Source organism: Phyllobates terribilis, unplaced genomic scaffold (genome assembly GCF_046119375.1).
Source record: "Phyllobates terribilis strain yellow unplaced genomic scaffold, ASM4611937v1 Scaffold_4__5_contigs__length_816908805, whole genome shotgun sequence".
Taxonomy (NCBI): Eukaryota; Metazoa; Chordata; class Amphibia; order Anura; family Dendrobatidae; genus Phyllobates; species Phyllobates terribilis.
The window spans coordinates 265277250-265299205 of record NW_027362764.1 but is presented as its reverse complement, the minus strand read 5'-3'; the positions used below and the strand labels follow the sequence as shown (position 1 = coordinate 265299205).

Below are 21956 nucleotides of genomic sequence, written 5' to 3'. Positions count from 1 at the left end.
AAAATACGGCAGCCTGCAGTTCAAGAGTGACAACCATTCAAGCAAACACACACGCAGGAACCCATGTAGACGTTTGGGGTCTCCGAAATACACCTCAGCCATGGAGAACCATTACAAGTGTCTAACTAGTTTCCAGCAAGGCTCGGCCCCACAACCTTTTTAAAGTATCTTTTTTCTCTGATTCGCCACATCGTTTCAGAATCAAACATCAATGGCTGAGATCATACAGCCGGTGCCTGTTACATGCTGCTGTTTATCGGTTCACTTTAATCTTCTCTGAGCATTTGTCTAACAGCTATCTAAGGCTAGTTGATAATCAGGTACAAGCATTTGTTAGAATGCTCATTCACCAATCTGCTTGTGACATGTTGATAATCACACTAGGAATAAACAAAGTGCTCCTTTTGTTTGTTGCTTGCATCATTCATGCCAGCACTAAATTTTCATTGGTGGCAGCACATGGCCTTATGTAAATAAGGGATATGTTATCAATAATGATGAGATTTTATGCACACAGAAATATCTTATTAACTATGTCCATTAAGCGACTAACATATACAGTGCCTACAAGTAGTATTCAACCCCCTGCAGATTTAGCTGGTTGACACATGTGGAATTAACTTGGCATTGTGACATTTGTACTGTAGATCAGCCTGGAAGTGGGAAATGCACTGCAGCAAATTTTGTTTTTGGTTTTTTTTTTTGTTTTTTTTTTAAAACATTAAAAGTTAATTCAGAGTGTCATTTATTATTCAACCCCTCAAACCACAAGAATTCTGTTTGGTCCCCCTAAAGTATTAAGAAGTAGTTCAGGCACCAAGAATAATGAGCTTCACATGTGTGGATTAAAGATCTCTTTTGCCAGCCTTTTCTGACTATTTAAGACCCTCCCCAAACTTGTGAACAGCACTCAGACATGGTCAACATGGGAAAGACAAAGGAGCATTCCAAGGCCATCAGAGACAAGATCGTGGAGGGTCACAAGGCTGGCAAGGGGTACAAAACCCTTTCCAAGGAGTTGGGCCTACCTGTCTCCACTGTTGGGAGCATCATCCGTAAGTGGAAGGCTTATGGAACTACTGTTAGCCTTCCACGGCCAAGACAGCCTTTGAAAGTGTCCTCCCGTGCCGAGGCCAGGCTTGTCCGAAGAGTCAAGGCTAACCCAAGGACAACAAGGAAGGAGCTCCGGGAAGATCTCATGGCAGTGGGGACATTGGTTTCAGTCTATACCATAAGTAACGTACTCCACCGCAATGGTCTCCGTTCCAGACGAGCCCGTAAGGTACCTTTACTTTCAAAGCATCATGTCAAGGCTCGTCTACAGTTTGCTCATGATCACTTGGAGGACTCTGAGACAGACTGGTTCAAGGTTCTATGGTCTGATGAGACCAAGATCAGATCTTTGGTGCCAACCACACACGTGACGTTTGGAGACTGGATGGCACTGCATACGACCCCAAGAATTCCATCCCTACAGTCAAGCATGGTGGTGGCAGCATCATGCTGTGGGGCTGTTTCTCTGCCAAGGGGCCTGGCCATCTGGTCCGCATCCATGGGAAGATGGATAGCACGGCCTACCTGAAGATTTTGGCCAAGAACCTCCGCTCCTCCATCAAGGATCTTAAGATGGGTCGTAATTTCATCTTCCAACAAGACAACGACCCAAAGCACACAGCCAAGAAAACCAAGGCCTGGTTCAAGAGGGAAAAAGTCAAGGTGTTGGAGTGGCCTAGTCAGTCTCCTGACCTTAACCCAATTGAAAACTTGTGGAAGAAGCTCAAGAATAAAGTCCACATGAGACACCCAAAGAACCTAGATAACTTGGAGAAGATCTGCATGGAGGAGTGGGCCAAGATAACTCCACAGACCTGTGCCGGCCTGATCAGGTCTTATAAAAGACGATTATTAGCTGTAATTGCAAACAAGGGTTATTCCACAAAATATTAAACATAGGGGTTGAATAATAATTGACCCACACTTTTATGTTTAAAATTTAATAAAATTCAACTGAGCAACATAACTTTTTGGTTTGTAAGATTTATGCTTCTGTTCATAAAACCTACTCTCGTTTGCAGTTTGAAGGCTCTAACTTATTTGCATCTTATCAAACCAGCTAAATCTGCAGGGGGTTGAATACTACTTGTAGGCACTGTATATAACTATATACAAGCCAATAGGCGGTCTTTTAATGGACACAGTTGGTCAGTGTAAAGGCACCTTGATGCGTATGGGCACCTTTAAACATCTCTCCTCTCGTATGCATTTTAAATTATCTGTCCACATATTGTATTAGATGATACATTTCTTATCAACCTTTTGCTGTGACAGTTATTAAAACATGATTTCTATATAGTTTGTTCACTTTTATCTGAATAGGTTTGATATTTTCCTTTCCTTACCTTTCAAGTATATTCTTATAAGGATTGCACTGCAACATTGCATCTAATGACGATCACTGCGGTAATATTGTGACCTATGAACTGCCACAACTGCTTTGTGACCATGAGCTTTGCTAGATTTTCAGTCACATTCACATATGACTTTGCCCTTATAGACTTCATTGCAACATGAATGTGGTTTGCATATGAGTTGTCAATGTTTCTGTTGTTTTGTTTTACAGCTAAATCACAGCTCTAAAATTGTTCCCTAGCAGGAACTTGCAGAAATGGTTCTGATCGCGCCACTTGTCTGACACCTGCTGTCCCATAACTACTGTAGGCCTTGCTTGTACATAGTGGATGCCAAACTCACCTCTAAGTTGAAATTTAGGAGCTTACACCATTCATTCCATTCTGTTATACATAAAACTCACTAATATCACAGTAGGTAGTAAACTACTATGCTCCGTCCAGTGGTGGAAACAGGTGGCCTGCTGGTTATCTTTTTATACTGGTAATATGGTATGGAGCTCTGAATTAAAAAATGGCTGACTATTATTAACTCCTTTTGTTAGAAAGATGACAAGGCCACAGAAGCCGGGCCTACATTATCCGTAGTGGCTCATTTTCACTAAAATGTCATAAAATTTTTGCAAAAATTTCAAGCATACATAAAATTACTTCAGGGAGGGCATGAGTACTTTTGCACAAAAATGTGGCGACTTTTTAAAAAGTTAGCTAAAAACATCTAGAAACCACAAAAACAGCCAACAATGACAACCGTAAAAAACAAACAGGGGAACATATATAAAATAGACTTCAAAGAGGCACAAAGAGAAAGAAGAATCAGGCACAAATGAAAACCAAGCGAAAAGCAACAAAAACCAGAGGGAAAAATTCACAAATGCAATAATAAAAAAGTGTCATATCTTTTGGCTACCTAATAAACCAGCTGGCAAAAGATTGGCCAGTCTACCCGCTACTAGAGAAGAGCGAACCCGAACTTAAAAGTTCAGAGTTCGTACTGGACAGTTAGTGTCCAGTGCTAAATGCCGAACACGGTCTTCTCCCAGAAGTCCGTTGCAATGTTCGGAGTTCTGGGGAAAGAGAGAGAGAGTGAGAAAGGGAGAGAGAGAATATTTTCCAGCTCAAATGTTTGGGTCCCCATTGTTTTCAATGAGGTTCGGGTTCTGGTTCAAGTTTGGTTACAGTTTTGGTACCCAAACCTAACTTTGGAATAAGGTTTGGGTCGGGTACCAGAACCTGAACTTCCACAGGTCCGCTCATCCCTACTGGCTACTTGATGACATTGGTCGTGAAATTTACACCATAACTGAATATCATGATCTATTGGAAGTGGTAAACTGAAAAAATGAATACTAAAGTTGGGCAGATTGATTCACAAGACTCCAATACTGAGGCCAGATCAGTAGCCTCTAGCGAATCTCTTACCTTCTGTAATCTCTGGCATGGCTTTTGATTAGCTGGTCTAGTGCAATGTCGTCTGTGTGTCACACTGCAATGATGACGTTGCGCCTGTATGGCTAATCAAAAGCTGCATCTGGGATCCACCAAGGTAAGAGAGTCGTGAGCTTCCTGTCAAGTGGCCAGAGACTACTGACCTGGCCAATGGGCAGACTCACGTGACTCGATCCACCCAACTCTAATGGATACCCAATTATATTTTACTAATGATCAAAATAGTGGTGATGATAACATACTAAAATAAAGCAATGGTTGGTCACCATCACCTTATGGTTACCATATTGTTAATTCTATACCAGTACAATAAAATAAGATTTTTTTTATGTCTTCATTTTAAAGGGATTCGACCCAAAAGATGGAATTCCATATGAGAAAAAATTCTGTGCAGGTTGTGTTTCATTTTTATATATTTGATGTGTCATTTTAATGCATGTACACAAAATGTCAGTGCTATGTGTAATGATTCTACCAAACCATGCATGTCACATTTCATTAATGGGAATTTTCCCTCTAGGGTAAGGGCATATTGCTTCCCCGGCTAGTGTAATTTGGTAATTTGCCAACAGATTATTATATGTTCTCTAATATCATGCTAAAAAAAGAACACTCTACTGAGCATGTAAGAGGTGTGGTTTAAATAAAGTAGCTATTTTTTATATATATATATGTATATATATATGCAACAAACTTCTTGGAAGAATAGTTTTGTTTGTCCCAAAGTTTCCAATAATTCAGCTACATGCAGGAAATTGAAAGGTTGTTATAAAGCAAACATTCATAGGCACAGACGTAATCACTTTTAATGTGAAGCTAGGCCATAGTATTTCCATTAGAGCCCCACTAAGTGGAGTCCTGTTGATTATCACTGCTATTTCATAAAAGCTGAAAGCAGTTTGATTCTGACATTTCCTCTTTGTAGATTTCTCTAACACACTAAAATATCTGCATATGCCATAGATGTGATGCCCAAATATTTCTGCAAGTAATGGTCAAATTGCTTTACATTTTCCAGACTTTCCGCATTGTAAAGTGCCTAAAACTAAATGCCAATGGTTGTGTATGTACAAGAACTGACTACTGCTGCAGTTAAAGTAATTTAAACAAATCCCACGATTACACGATACTGCGATGTGGTAATTACCACCAGAACATGCCTGATTGTTGTTCTTAATGCTATAATTTTGTAGCACCCCGAGGGCTCGGCTGCTACAGGGGTATTGCACCTCAAACCAGAGGTGTGATATTCCACTCCCGGGTAAGGATGGAGTGTGGACCAAGGCTCGGTAGGCTGCATGCATCACACACACACCCCATTTCCGAGGGACAGCTCAACGGTGCTCCCACGAGACAGAAGTGCAGGCACGACAGCATCTGTCCCTGGCTGGAGTGGGGAGGGGAAGGAAAACCCAGTGGTGTAGGAGCAGATAGGGGTGGGTCTCTGGGCATAGGTAGGAGCCCATTGGTTGCTAATCACCTGGGCTCACACAGAGAGGGAGGTATATAAGGTGGGAACCATCTTAGAAGTTCAGACAAGACAGTCAGAGGAGAGGAGTGAGAGAAGGAGTTCAGCCAGAGAGGGCTGACAGGGAGCTGTGGCTCAGTCTGGGCCCAGCTCCACAAGACAGGCCTGGAGTGGAGGCCAGAAACAGCAGAAAGAACAGGAACAGAAGAGAAAGGAAACAATGAACAGAACATTAAGAGAGGCCCAGAGACACGAGAGAAGAAGGAACCCCATAGGCCCAGGAGATTGCGGGTGACGGGTTTGCAGAACAGGGTACCGGATCCCAAATTGGTGGAGGCGACTAATCCTCAGCCAAGGACCGGCGGTTGTGACTATATCTCGGTGCGACCCCTCACTACACCTACCAGGAAGGCACACCACATAGGGTCAAGGACGCAGAAATCAGCATAATCAAGAGAAGGTCCGAGGCAGCCGGACAAACGTAGAGTCACTGGTGGGGCACGGCCAGAGAAGGGAAGAGAAGGGAGCCCTGTGCCACGCTCTGGAATTGCCTGGGAGTTGGTCGAGTCCCTTGCCTGGTGGATGCAGCACGGCTTGGGCAGTCGCCGCCGGTGCCGAGGTGACTAGGACCAGTAAAGAACTGTGAGTAAAGCATTGGAAACTGCAACCACACGTCTCTCTGCTTCTTCGCCGCACCAGCACCACCAGTGCTTGGACGCTCGTGCACCATCACTCCCATCATCCGCACTAACTGCCCTGAGGCTATACTTCTCCCATGGGGAGTCATCCCATACTTGGCTGCGCATACAACATCAGCCTCAGTGGGCTGCATCGCAGCGGTTGTCCCCACTGACCGCAATCCACGGGTGGCGTAGTCGGACAATTATAATACTACTAAGTCTGCCACTGGTTTGACCACCCTAGGCACGGACCGGGTCATCGCCACTGAGACTACAGCCCCCAGCGATCCGGCTCCGGGTATTCCCCGCATACACGTACACGCACAACACAGGCCCAGGGGGTGAGTCAATTTCATTCTTAGTTAATGGTCCTCAATTAAAATTCCACAACATGTTCAGTTAATGCATCCATGCAGAACTCTATTAAAACCCCCAATAAGTGCATAATCATGGCACATACAATCATATAATGCATAGGCCAGACATAACCATCAAAAACTGTGGTTAACAGAAGATACTGTAGTACAGAGGATAAATGTCAATCACATACAGTCTAATGTGTATAGGGGTTTAAGTCTAACGTCACCTGAACCTACCGATATCGATGAGTGCCCCTAACAGATGATTGTTGGGGGAAGATAAGGATCCTGCATGTCCATTTTGGGCTGCTGATACTTTTGTTCTCTCTGGGATAAGCCGCCGCCAGAGATGTGTGGCAGTTGCACTCTCCTAGAGAACACAGGAGTGCTCAGCAGATGGGCTCAGCAGACAGCCAAAAGCTGTCTAAGGGCTCTTTCACATATCCATCTGTAAAACGTCCCGCACACGTGTAAACTGATGGCACACGGATGATATCTGTGTGTCATCCGTGTGACACATACCGGTGCCTGGGAATCAGCGGTACTGTTCGCACTGTTCCCTGATTGCGCTGCAATCAGAACCAGCAGGTGACAATGTTGACAGTTGTATTCTGCCCCCACTGTGTCCAGCAAGTGTAAAATAAGAATAAAATACATTATACTCACCTTTACACCTAATTCCCTCAAGCCATTGTCCCCTGTATAAGAAATAAAATAAAAAACAATCATAATAATCAACTGTCCGAAATACTGTCCCACTCTGTAATGTATCTGACCCACAATTCTGCATCAGCGTCTGTGGTGACTTGAGGTGACTGCACACGCTGAAGAGCAGAGGAGAATGACTAGCTACAGCCAGCAGGCCTCTGAACTGCGCTGAGCTTAGTGAGTGACAGGACACCGCTCAGTGAGCTCAGCACAGGTCAGGTGCCCACTCGCTGGAGTGAGTCATTCTCCTCTTCTGTGATACTGATGTGGCACACAGGCAGCACACGATTGCCACACGTATGCAACACATACACACGGACACAGATATCTCCGGTACTGGTTTTTCCAGAAATATCCAGACGTGTGAAAGAGCCCTTAAGTGTATGGGGGCCATTATTTCTATCTATTCTTCCAGCTGCCGAAAGGAGAAGCCATAAAAGTAAGCGCTCAAAATAAGAGCAGGGCACCAGAGTAGAATATAACCATCAAGTGGTTTCATGATCTGGCTATAATTTTACCAAACAGATCAGTATAGCCAGGTTGAAAAACTCCAATGCCACACCTGTCTAACATGTATAGAATACTATACTGTGCTCAGTACTGTAAGGAACAAAACAATTAGATGAAAAAAATGTAAATTGTTAAGTTAAGAGATAGTGGCTTTCTCTGACATGGAGTACTCAGTGCAAACTGTTTTGTGGACAAGAGAAAGGCTGAAAAATAGTGGCACTCACCACTGGTAACTTAAAAAACAGCATCTTTATTGAGGGAACATGTAAACGATGTGGACCTGAGAAAGCAGAGATGAGCGACAGCTGTTTTGAGTGAAACTTGCTTTCCCAGGTCCACATTGTGTGCATGTTCCCTCAATAAAGATGCTGTTTTTTAAGTTACCAGTGGTGAGTGCCGCTATTTTTTTCAGCCTTTCTCTTGTCCACATATGAAACTACTGTATTGTAGCTGAGCATCACCTTGATTGTTTTTTTCTGGACGTTGTACAGATTCTGGTTTATTTTCACATTTAAAGTGATAATTCCCAATTATAAGTAATATGGACATGTGAGCAGTACCTGCGTTTTATTCTGATAATCAACAAACTGTTTTGTATTGATGTTGAATGTATATTGCAGGTACTGATTCAAAGGGTATAATAATATTAGGAGATTCTGCCGCTGCCCACTTCCACATCCCCCCAGAGTGGTTGACACCTATGACTATGTCTAAGGTTTGTATGTATCTATGCTCCATCTCTGCCAAGAACCATTTACAATGACTAGATGGTCCTCATGTATCAAAATTGTCAGAAAAGAAGTGGCCTTTTGGGACGTCCACCGCATCTGTGTTTATCTCTTCTAACATTCTGCACACAAAATTCATCTATACACTGATTTACCAAAGCTTGTCCCTATGGTAGTATGTGGCTCAGGAATGAAAATGATATTTTATGCACACGCTCTTGCCTCATTTTCTGTTAATACGCTCCACAAAAATATCTCATCATCTAAAAATAACAATATCGGAGAAACCGTCTCCTTCCTCATTCTTGTTTTCCTCTGGGAAGATTGATATATTTGTTTTTATCCAAAGCACCATGTGTGCATGAGAAATTCAGTGCATCTATTCTCCGCTGCCCACCTAATCCATTACATGACTGCTCAGCTCGCCTGTGGATATCGACCGGCCTTTGGTGAATTAATCTTTTGTCTTTGTTCTCTTTTACTTTATCTGCTTTAAAACAATCTTGCAGGATGGGAGAAAAATACTACAGTTTCCCAAATATTTCAAGTTAAACAGTATTTTATTTCATAGAACGCTCCCAAACACAGTCTTAAAAGGAGAAGACATTTAGGATTTCCAAACCGTGATACTCAGCACCCACATAATCTTTCGGATTTTTTAGCAGTTTTTATTTTGCTGTTTATTACTTCATGGCCCTTATATATTACAAAAAAGCAAGTAATCTACCGGTATTTTGTCATAAATGGACCTCTCAGCAAGAATAAAACTGAGCCCTGTTAATAGTGCATTACCTTGACCCAACAAGCCACCATATGACTGAGATCGCCCACCTAGCAGGGACAATATATTCTTAGCCTGCATAAATGTTTTAATAAAGAGGCAGCCAATAATCATAGCCAATAATCAGTATATTTTTGAAGTATGGGTAGAGACCCACAAAAACTTTTAAAAGTTGTCATTTGTTGGATCTGATCCCCCAGTTCTACAAGGTAACAGTGCTAACTACTGAGGACCAAACAACAATGATACAGTTGTGTTATGTAAATCTGAATTTATTCACATTTATAGAGAACAGTTGGACTGTTGTTCAAGAGTTTTACAAGAAGTCATTTATAAGAGTGAGAGAAAAACTAGTGTGTCTATTGAGAAAGATATACTGCAATTATTAAATCTGCCACAATGCCTAGATTTCACCGCCAGTCCCAGGGGCCATTACCAGTCCACATTGTTTCTGACATGGCAGAGAGCTTCTTTCCTGTGTCAGTGATGTGTACACAGGGGGCTAACTATCTGGCTCAGTTTAATATCTAAGCCTGCCCATTCTCTGTCCCTGAATCTAGCATATGACCTCTTAAACATGTCCCTGACCCAAAAAGGACAGAAAGGTCTCTCCTGTGTCTAAACCATTGTGGGAGAGGGGCTAACAGAACCCCAAGAAAAGTGCTGAAATCGTACAGACTCTGTAGGTATTCCACGTCCTTGTACTGTGAGGACTTGGAATACCTAAAAACTGTTTTCAGGTACTGATGTCATTGGATACATAATAGCAAATATATACGGTTTTAGTTAAACATCGTCCTTTTGATTTTTAGAACTCATTTTCCAATATGGCGCTTGCTATTTCCAATGAACTTGACTGGCCTCAGTTTTCGTTGTACACAGGATTTCAGAACTCAACAATCGGGTAAGATAGTGAACAATAAATTATAGTTACTCAAGGAACTTCAATAACTTTAGTTATAAACTAGCTCTAAAAGACTGCCCCCTTTTAGGGTATTTTCTAAATGACCTTAGAAAATATATTAAGATTCTAGTGGGTACAAAGTCAAACACAATTGCACTTACTAATCAATTTCTTGGAAGCATCTTAAAGGGAACTTAACCATGCATGGACTATATGGAAATAATGCATGGAGCTCTTCTAAATCTCTATGGACCAGCCTGAAGCATCAAGGAGGCATCACAAAATTCTGTGTCATCTCCAATATAAAGTGCTGAGGTTGAGGATGTCCGCTAAGTTTTGACACAGTAAATTATGCCTGCTTCAGTACCCAGGATAGAGAGGACACTTCAGAACTGCAGTTACACAGTTAGGCTATGTTCACACATCATGTTTTTTTTAAGCGTTTTTTGGTGCAGTTTTTTAAGAAAATTTTCAGCTGCCTTTTGCAGTACCAGCAAAGTCTATGAGAAACCAGAATTCTCTGTTCACACAATCATGTTTTTTGTTCAGGATTTTGTGCCTTGCATGTTTTTTTTTTGGAAAATATAGCATGTCACTTCTTTCAGCGTTTTTTCAGCATCTTTTCGCCCAATGGAAGTAAAGGGGTGAAAAAAACGCATCGAAAACGCATCAAAATTTGTATCAGTGATTTTTTCAGTGTTTTTGAAGCCAAAATAAAATGGGGTTCTTTTTTTTCACAGAACTTTATGTACATGCATAAAAAGACACAGAAGGACAGTGTAAAAATGCTGAAAAAACACACCAAAAATGCATTAAAAAAGCACCAAAACTGCAAGAAAAATCCTGAACAAAATGCCCTTGAAGATCGGGTTTTGCTGCAGAAAATTGACGCAAAAAAAGAACCATGATGTGTGAACATAGCCTTAAAGGAAATTACAGTGGTCATCATTTACTGTAAATAAAAAAAATAATAGAACAATCAGTAAATAAGAACATATGTTCTATAACAAAAATATCTCACTTTCTCATGGCTTTTTCAAAGTGATAATTTGTTTCTTTTCTTTAGGGGATGGACACAGTCCTTATATCTACGGTTAAGAGACTGGAACCTCTGCAACCACAGAGATTACCAGAACATAGCTAGGAATGGTATGTCATGTGTCCAATGAGAAAATGAATATCCTGGTTTACTTACAAAGACAAATGAATTATTAGAGGTGGATACATGCAAAAGCGAAAATACTAAATCATGTAGGACAGATCTGTTCATTTTTATCAAGACCTTGGCAGGTAGATCTGCTTCTTTAGAATTGTGGCTGCTGCTCATGGCAGACCTGATTGAGATACTGCATTCATCCTTTACAATGCAGCAGTGGTGTGAACATAGCCCGCCATCTGCTAATGACAAGAATGGAGGAAAAGGATTTGCAAAGATTAATGAAGCAATGAATTAAAAAAAAAAAGATACTCAGTTTTTCAGGTAGTTACTGTATATCTTGTGGACTATCGTACATTTTAGTTCCTATCCAAGTGTTCGCCAGTGGGTGCAGGGCACTTTTCCTCAGCTTTTCCTTCTTCGTGTCTTGACAGGAGGATCATCTAACAATTTACAGTCATACTTGATAAGGTAATGCCAAGTGTTGTGTTGGTAAATAGCCATAAATATTGTTTGAGAATGTGGATCTCCAATTAAAGCATAACTTAATAACAGGAGAACTGTAAGGGTAAACTGTGGCATATTATACAGGTAAAAGATGGACCATTTACATATACTGTATGTGTGACTTTGGAATTAGATGTACTACTACTTAACTTTTGAATTAAAGGGAATCTGTCACCAGATATGTAATCTGAGCGCAGCTTAATGTAGAGACAAAGACCCTGATTACAGTGATGTGTCACTTACTGGGCTGTTTGCTGTAGTTTTGATGAAATCACAGTTTTATCTGCTGCAGATCTATCAGTTCTCTGAATGCTGAGCTCTGTATAACCCTGCCACCACCACTTATTGGCTGCTTTCTGTATACACTGTGCATAGGCAGAAATCTGCCAATTAGTGGAGGGGGCAGAGTTATACTGAGCAGGAGGACTTCATGGCACAGGACAACTAGTCCTTTAATTATAATCTGCTGATACCACTGATTATTGAAACTACAGCACACAGCCCAGTAAGTGACATAACTGGAATTATGGTCTCTGCCCCTACTTCATGCTGCTCTACTACAGATTACATAGCAAACATATGCTGACAGTTTTCCTTTAATTTTTCCATGAGGTTTACTTCAAAGTGAAATTCCAGTTGGTACATGACATTTAGTCTTACCATATAAAAGGACATTTATTAAAAGCAATTGAGTTGTACAAACTGCGTGACTCAATATATTCCTCTAGTTGCGCTACTCATGCATTTCCCAATTAATATTCTCTAGGCTTTATACTGATTATTCATCTTGCATTTCAGTATGGCACGAAATCAGCAATTGGATAAACCTGCAATAGTTTTCTATGCCATGATTGGTAATGATGTCTGCAATCCGTAAGTATCAAGGAGAAAAAAAAATAATTGACTGATATATATTTACTGTATATATATAATTTTATTCTACAGGCTGGAGATGTGAGTCAGTGAAAGTAATTGAGAATTGTTAGATTATATGCTAGATTTTATATTAAAAATAGAAAACGACTAAAAGCATTGCACTAAACCTGAAAAAACTTACTCAGAAATATGTCCTTAATGCCATCTGAGTAAGGGTACATTCAGACAAACGTATTTTTGGTATGGAGAACAGACCCAAGGTTCACCTGTATGCTAGTGCACATGGTGATTTTCCAAACAGACCTCAGGTTCATGTGGAAAAAATTACAGCATGCGCTAGTTTGGTTCAATTTACGCACCAGATTAATGTATGTAGATGCAGGCAGCTCCTACACCCGTGCGCTGTGCAGACGAGCTCACAGAGCTGCACACAGAACCAGTCATATCTGCAATTTGCAGGGAACCTGTCACCAGAAAAAAAACTATTAACCTGCCGATATGGGGTTAATCTGCATGTTAATAGCGTTATTATGCTGCCCGGCGCCTGCACTTAGCCTAACGCTCTGGGGAGAAAATGAACTTTATTTTCCACACAGCGTTCCAGTTTCAGTCACGGGGGCAGCGCCGGCGCTGGTTCAGCCATCGCTGTGAGAATACAGAGGAGCGGTTGTAACCGCGCCCCTCCCCCGGCTCTGACTGACAGCCGGCCCTAATGCCGGGAACGCAGTTACAGCTGCCATTCTGTATACTCAGAGTGCTGACAGAACCAGCACCGGCACCACCCCTGTGACTGAAACCTGAATGCTAAAGGGGAGAATGAAGTTAATTTTCTCCCTGCAGCGTTTGGCTAAGTACAGGTGCTGGGCAGGTTAATAACACTATTAACCTGCAGATTAACCCCATATCTGCAGGTTAATAGCGTTTTTTCTGGTGACAGAAATTTATTGGCCCTTTAAATTTATTGGCCCATGTGAATGAAGCCTTAATGAGCAAGGTAAAACTTATTAATGCGCTGCAGTATTAGACCAGTTTCAAACATCTAAGTTTCACAGGCCTTGATCAAAGTATGGACCATGCATGGACCGGTCACTTGTCTCCTGACCCAAATATGTGCCTATGAGACTATGACATACATGAGATATGCCTATGAGAACCCTAAAGTACAAATGTGTGAAATCAACCTTAACCCCTTAACCCCCGAGGGTGGTTTGCACGTTAATGACCAGGCCAATTTTTACAATTTTGACCACTGTCACTTTATGAGGTAATTACTCGGGAACGCTTCAACAGATCCCCCTGATTCTGAGACTGTTTTTTCGCGACATATTGTAGTTAATAACTGTGGTAAAATTTCTTCGATATCACTTGCGTTTATTTGTGAAAAAAATGGAAATTTGGCGAAAATTTTGAAAATTTTGCAATTTTCAAAATTTGAATTTTTATGCCCTTAAATCAGAGAGAGATGTCACACAAAATAGTTAATAAATAACATTTCCCACATGTCTACTTTACATCAGCACAATTTTGGAACCAAAATTTTTTTTTGTTAGGGAGCTATAAGGGTTAAAAGTTCACCAGCGATTTCTCATTTTTCCAACAAAATTTACAAAACCATTTTTTAGGGACCACATCACATTTGAAGTCACTTTGAGGGGTCTTTATGACAGAAAATACCCAAAAGTGACACCATTCTAAAAACTGCACCCCTCAAGGTGCTCAAAACCACATTCAATAAGTTTATTAACCCTTCAGGTGCCTTGGGGGGGTCTAGTATGCCATTGACATATCAGTAGGCCAACATTTTGGATTTTAAAAACATTTTTCAAGCTGTTGTTATAAAGTATTCTAATTTACTGAGATAATGAGTTTTGTGTTTTCATTGACTGTAAACCATAATCATCAACATTAACAGAAATAAACACTTGAAATAGATCACTCTGTTTGTAATGACTCTATATAATATATGAGTTTCATTTTTTGTATTGAAGAACTGAAATAAATTAACTTTTTGATGATATTCTAATTTAGTGAGATGCACCTGTAGGTTAAAAGCCAAGGGGGGGGAGTGAATACTTTCACAAGCCACTGTATGTATTTCAGTGGAGCTCATTGACAGGTATGGCCTTATTTGTGGAAATTTCTGATAGTAAAAATGTGATTAAAATTTCACTCATCAACGATTATTGCCCCCTTATAGATCCAGTAACTTTAGATATCATATGCTCATTATAGTTTCTCTTATCCCCTATAACTAATACATAGTCATTTGTATGGAATATAAGCAAAGCCCAATAAATTGTTAACTCACAGGTGACATCATTTTGATCTAGGATCCTACACCAGTGGTGCACAACATTTTTTGGTCCAAGGGCCACATTGTCATACTGAACCAATCTGAAGGGCCATAACAAATTTAAAGGGATATTTACATGAATAGATCAGCAGAACCAAATTTTGAGTATTTGAAAAGGATTTGGAGTGTTTCTGTTCAGTGTGAATACACCCAAACTTAAACTGAATTTTTGGAGCAGAAACTCAACCAAATCCTCCTCATAATCTCAAAACTAAGTTTTGAGGATTTTTCAGTTTTAACATGAAGCATGTTATGGACTGCTATATGATCAGAACAACTGAACATGAAAACAGTGCCATAACCACCGTCAGTACAGGAATACATCACCAAGTTTTGTTACCAGCCATCATCAGACTGCGAACCATACAGGTCCTTAGAGGTGACATCTTCTCTGATTGGAACAGCAAACATGGTTTCAAAAGTGCACATTTTTTAATGTGCATTTTAACGCTGCTTTAGAGAGAACACGATAAGGGGATATAATTTTTTTCTGTAACAAAAGGAAAATTTTCTTTCATTTTTTCTCTAGTTCAATAGATACACTGAAACGAATGACCACCCCTAAGGAAATGAGGACTAATGTATTGAAGGAATTAAAGTATCTGGATATGAATTTACCTAAAGGAAGTCATGTGATTTTAGTTTCACTAGCAGATGGACGATTCCTCTGGAACACCTTACATGATAGATACCATCCATTAGGTAATCTTTACTTCATGTTTCATATACCTACTTTGTAGACATCAATGACATACCTGCCATGAAGGCTGACCATGGAGCCTGAGTGAGAGGAGACCTATTCTGACTTTTGCTAGGTAACCCTGTGATGTCCATGTATGCCCTTGAGCAAACCAGGCCAAAGTGTAGCCTAGGGGCCACATTCGGCCCTTTGGCTGTCCCTGTCCAACTCACGGATAAGGACAGGCAAAGAGCTTGAAACAGTGGCGTCATACTGATAACTGTATCTTCAGGATGCAGATACTGGTGAATACAATGATGGACCAGGGATCCATCAGTTTCCACCATTGAGGCTGTGTGTCTGAGAGCGCAGCAGGCGCGATGATGTCACTACATCACACCACCTGTGCGGAGCTCAGTACACTGCACAGACCGGAGCAGTGGGGGGAAACAGGGCGAGAATAGTAGTTTGATTTTGTATAAATTGTCAGTATTTGTTGGAAACTTATACTGTGAGCGGAGCTTCTTGGGGACATCGTACTGCATGTGGGGACATCATATTGTGTGTGGGGGCTGTGTGGTGACATCATACTTTGTTAGGGGCTTTATTTTGAAGTCCTACTGTGCGGCGGGCATTGTTAGGACATTGTACTACATGAGGAAGCTTTGTGGAGACATACTGTTTGATGGACTGGGTGGGGTCATCATACTCTGTGGTGGGACTGTGGGTGCACCATATTGTGTTGGGAGGTACAAGGGCTGAATAACAGGAGCAGAATGATTTACAAACTTTATTCAAATCAGTAAATTATATGGTTTTGATTTGCTGCTACTGATAAGAATACATGATACTGTAAGCCATATAGTAACATGCAATAGAAGTAGCAGCGAGTCAATATACTTAAGTGATAAAAATGAATATAAAATAATAATAATAATAATACTAAAAATGGCTTTTTGGTTCTGCCCTCCACAACAGTCCTGGTCTCACATGTGGCACCTTGGCAAAATCCATTGCCTTGGACGATATATTTTGTGTGCACAGCATGGATGCAGTCAAATATCAGCTTAAAGTTGTGTTTTTTCTTGAACAGGACAATTAAATAAAGATATAACGTACGAACAATTCTATGGGTTCCTGAGCTGTGTTAAGGTACAAAACGTATTATTATAAAGAACAGAATTATCAAATACCTATGAAAACACTTTCTTACACTTTTCCAATAGAGCCCTTTCTAGCACTTTTCGTACTGCAGTTACAACTGGAACTGATTTTTCCTTGTTAGATCAATTTGGGATCACTTTGTAGAAAGGTTCATTGTGTTTGAAAATCTGCGGTGACACCTAATTTATGACAGTCCTTGCGTCTTTCACTCCGTAAAAAGTGAACTGCATTGACATCCACTGCATCTATTTTTCATGTCTCATTGATTTATTTTTCTTCCTTTCTCACCTGAGTGCATTTAGAGAATAATTTGATTCTTTATACTGAATTTTATATTATTTGCTCTAATTATAGAGTAATCCATGTGAAGGTTGGATGAACAAGAATGAAACTCTTCGAAATCTAACCACGGAGGTAGCATTCATGTTTTATACAAACTATACCATTTATTTCTGCTTGTGTTAGAATTAATAGACTTATGGTTTTGGCCAGAGTATGTGGATAAACCTTTTATTTATTTTTGTCATTTAAAAGGGGGTGTCTAGTCACAGGATATTGATGATGGCTGCTATACATTGAATGGCGTTGCGCTTTGTAGCTCTGTTCCATGTGTTTATATCCAGCCGTCACCAGAGAAAATAACAGTGATTGGTGAGAATGACGAGTGTCAGACTTTGACTGATTTGATATTGATGACCTATCCTATGGATAATCCTCTATACTGCTAAAAGCTTCAGACCACGCGGCAAATATGGGCCCCATGAGTCAGGGGGTCCAGAGACAGCCCTGGGCCCCCACTGCCCGGAATTACACTTTCAACTTTGCCGGTGTCCTGGATGCCGATACAGTTGAAAGCAATGATGGAAGAGGGAGCTGTCAGCTCCCTCCTCCATCATTCTCCCTGTGCGTCTGAATTTTCAGCGCAGCTAGCATGATAATGTCACTACATCATGCCTGCTGTGCCAAGCTGTGCAGGGCTTCAGACCACATTCTGCAAAGACCAGAACAACCGGGGAAACTGGGAGCGGTGATTATTTATTTTTAAAATCAAAGAGTACATTGTGGGGGTCATTATACTCTTTGGAGGGTTATGTGGGGGCCGTTATACTATTTGGAGAGCAATGCAAGGGCCATTATACTATTTGGAGGGCTATGTGGGGGCCATTATACTATTTTTAGGGCTATGTGGGGGCTATTTCACTATTTGGAATCATATGTGGGGCCATTATACTATTTTGAGGGGGACATCTGCTAAGGGGCCCCATGATTTCTATGTATGCCCCTGTTCTGAACGTACAACCCATTTAATCACATAATGCCCCATTTTGTCGATCAATGTGGGTACCAGTGCTTGGATCCCCCACAATCTAAAAATTATCTTGTCACAACTGGAAGATACCTTTATTGGTTAAAAGCTGCTTGCACATGTGTCTTGCCCACCATTCAGAAAATATGCGTACTCAGTCAAGATGACCATTTGCATGGGGAAGGATGGAGTTAGGTGGAATGACCATCTTGAGCATACCACCTTAAAGAAGCACTCCTATCAAAGTTTTTATCCTCAACCATCATATTATATAACACTGTGTACTTAGAATTGCTCATTTTGCCTTTCTACCCAGCTACTGTCTTTTTCGGATTATAAGATGCATTTTTTCCCCCCAAATTTGGGAGGAAAATGGGGGTACGTCTTAAAATCCGAAGTGAGCTTACTGGGAGGCGGTGATGATGGAGCGGGGTCACAGGAGGTAGGGTCGTTGCTTCAGGGGGCTGCCGGTGGGAGCAGGAGTGGGACGATGCTGCGGTGCCTAGGTTGTCAGAAGATGTCTGTGCCGGTGAGCGAAGTCCCCTTTCCCAATGATTCCCCTGCGGTTGGCATCGGGAAAATGGTCACCAGAGGTGGCGCATGTGCAGATTGAGATCTCGGGAGACGAGCCGAGGCTGTCATTTTCCCAAAGTCCTGGTAGAGAAATCATTGGGAAAATGGACTCCACTCACCGGCGCTGACATCTTATGAGAGCCAAGGCCTGCAACATCAACCCCTCCTGCCGCAGCCGGCCTCCTGAAGCAGCAACCCTGCTCCATCACAGCTGCCCCCCAGGTAAGCTACCGTTAAAACGGACTATAAGATGCACCACCATTTTATTTAAAAAATCTTTTTTTCCTATTTTCCAACCCCAAATTTGGGGTGCGTCTTATGGTCCAGTGCATCTTATAATCTGGAAAATACGGTTATTCTTCTCTTTTCTTTGCTCTGTGTAGAAACAGGAAGCCTCTTTTCCCCGCATTTATCATTCTCCTCTTCAACTCCTTACCCAGCTGCTGCTCCTCCACATGCCAGGAACTTTTGCAGTGACTGATAAGTCATACAGGGAAAATTGACCTCCTGTTTCTACATAGAGCTTAGAAGGATTCAGCTAGTTAGTTTTTAATCACATGATGTCATAAACCTAATGGAAAAGAGAAGAATTAACTGGGTAGAAAGGCAAAATGAGCAATTGTAAGTACATAGTGCTATATAATATGATAATTGCCATATATTAAGTGGATACAATTTTTGATGGGAGGAGTGCTTCTTTAATTCAACCTGATCCTGTTGCAGTTGTCTGGTCAAGTCTGCTGCTAAGGATTTAACCTTTTGCAATGTATATAGTGAAATCAATGAAAAAATACAGTACAAAATCTGCATGTGTCACAACAGATCCCCATAACTCAGACTTCAGTGGATTGAGACCACTTCTGCTATGTTGTTGAGATAGAGTGTCAGGTGATCTCGGTCCCCACAAACTTTTATCTGACCCCATACAACATAGTCAATAATATGACATAGAACAGTAATTGGGTGCTGATTTGGGTAAAAAAAAATGCCTGCTAGATGATAACACCCAAAGATCAGTGTTAACACGGATCATATTTTCTTGCCCCAAAACAACACACAAGCCAAAGATCAAAATTTACAAGGCAAACAGTGAAACTAGAGAGATTCTCGTGTAAGTGGTGAAAATTTTCATTCTCTGCATTTTTCTGTAGGGCAAATTTCCTACTACTAAGCTGTATTTCCTCCATATGTGAAAAAGGAGACTAAAATAAAGGTCTTTATGGAAGCATTTCCCCCTCTATTGTTTTATAACCAGGCAACATTTGGCTTCATATTAGGAAATTTGCCCATTGTTTCTGCACCCACAAAGCAAATTGTCAGAGATTTCTACTTTTCTACCTGATCTAAAGTATTTATAATCTAATATCATGTCACTCTCATTATTTTAGTATTGAATACATAAAAGAAGTTGTTCTTTTCCTTTCTGGTCTAGAGAGCTGTGCAGCTATCCAGAGTTCTCCAGCAAATAACAACCACTGAAAAGTTCAGTAACTTTCAACTCAACTACTATGAAAACCTTTATCAAAAAGGTAAAATGCGCTGAATGTAATATTAATTGAATGAACTGACGAATACTATTACTAATTCATGAGTAAAATAAGAATGTGCTCCATCAAGATAAGAAGGCTTGTTCCTTGAGGCATGAGATACGCTGTCAGTGGGAAGGCTCAGGCAAGGGGCAAAGGATCTATAAGTTCTGTGCAATCACTGTTGTAGTGGAGAGGGGCAAATCATAAAGGCAGCGATGATATTTATTTCCCAGTTTACGTATTGAAATTATCTCTAAAAGGCCTAAAGTTAAAGATGACACATTTCCTTTGTATTTTAGGCAAAAAAATATATATAGTCATGTGACTGCAGACTAGTGCAAGTGTGTGGTATATGCATACTTGAGGTCACATGCCAACTAGACTCATCCGGTTTCTCTTAATTCCCTCCTATTGAGAGACGTTGAGGCTGTGTGCCCACGTAGCATTTTTCAAGCGTATATGCTGCGGAATTTCCGCAGCGTAAACGCTTGAAAAACGCATGTATATCCGCACCCCATGGTCCCCAATGGGATTCCGCAAGTTCTATGCACATGCTGCGGATTTTTCCGCAGCGTTTATGCCGCGTTCAAAAATCCGCAGCATGTCATTTAATTTTGCGTTTCCGCAAGCGGAATTGCCTTTGTCCAATGCATAAAAAACGCAAGGCAATTCCGCATGTGGAAAACGCGTGATAAACGCGCGAAAAATGCGCGATAAACGCGTGCGGAATTCCGCATGCGTTTTTCCGGGAGAGGACTTGCATTTATGCAGCAGAAATTTTCTGCTTCATAAATGCAACGTGGGCACATAGCCTGAATGCATCTTGTCGGCATGTGACCTCAAGTATGCAAAGTATACATTTGGTCAAGTGACCGCTTACTCACACCAACAATAACAGGGAATCTAAATAGCATGCGCACTGCAGCTGATATTCTAGAGACATTTTATGGGTGATATCCTTAAAATTGTTTTAGCTTGTTTCATCTTTTTTAAACATATTTTAACCAACACCTGTGTTTCAGCATATTTGAGTTTTTCTAAAATGCTCAGGTATTAACGGTAATCTATCACCAGATTTTTCCTGTGTAATCTGACAGCAGCATGATGTAGAGGCAGAGACCCTAATTCCAGCGATGTTTCACAAATTGGTTTGAATGCTGTTATTTTGATAAAATCACTGTTTTCTCTGCTGCAGATCTAGCAGTCCTCTGAATGCTGAGCTCTGTATAACCCCGCCCACACCATTGACTGGCAGTTTTCTGTGTGCACTGTGCATAGGTAGATAGCTGCTAATTAGTGGTGAGGGTGTAGCACCCTGAGGATTCGGCTGCTACAGGGGTATTGCACCTCAACCCAGAGGTGTGATATTCCACTCCCGGGTAAGGATGGAGTGTGGACCTGAGCTCGGTAGGCTGCATGCACTACACACATCCCATTTCCGAGGGGCAGGCCGACGGTACTCCCACTTAGAAATGTGCAGGTACAACCGAGTCTGTTCCTGGCTGGAGTGGGAGGGGGGTGGTACATCCCAAGTAGTGTAGGGGCAGATAGGGGGAGCAGCCTGGGTAAAGATAGGAGCTCATTGGGTGCTGGTCACCTGAGCTCACACATAGAGGGTGTATATAAGGTGGGCACCATCAAAGAACAGGGTCAGTCTGTCAGAGTAAGAAGCAGAGGTCCAGATGAGCCTGCAGAGAGAGAGTGGAGCAGAGAAGGAAAGACCCAGAGGGGACAAAGAGAGGACTCTGAGAACCCAAATTCAATCCCCGGGTGAAGAGTCGGCAATAGGGTACCGGATCCCAAACTGGTGGGGGCAAA

At 41.3% G+C, this 21956-nt stretch overlaps 1 protein-coding gene across 2 annotated transcripts in view; it reads left to right on the top strand.

Annotated features, from left to right (window-relative positions):
• AOAH (acyloxyacyl hydrolase) overlaps nucleotides 1-21956 on the top strand; it is a 148059-nt gene that overhangs the window by 110542 nt on the left and 15561 nt on the right. For both annotated transcript variants that reach the window (XM_073678243.1, XM_073678242.1), the window contains exons 10-19: nucleotides 4203-4251; nucleotides 8203-8297; nucleotides 9904-9995; nucleotides 11062-11144; nucleotides 11586-11622; nucleotides 12457-12531; nucleotides 15417-15589; nucleotides 16660-16718; nucleotides 17085-17144; nucleotides 20042-20138. In XM_073678243.1, coding sequence (XP_073534344.1) covers nucleotides 4203-4251; nucleotides 8203-8297; nucleotides 9904-9995; nucleotides 11062-11144; nucleotides 11586-11622; nucleotides 12457-12531; nucleotides 15417-15589; nucleotides 16660-16718; nucleotides 17085-17144; nucleotides 20042-20138 — 820 coding nt within the window. The remainder of the gene's footprint in view (nucleotides 1-4202; nucleotides 4252-8202; nucleotides 8298-9903; nucleotides 9996-11061; nucleotides 11145-11585; nucleotides 11623-12456; nucleotides 12532-15416; nucleotides 15590-16659; nucleotides 16719-17084; nucleotides 17145-20041; nucleotides 20139-21956) is intronic.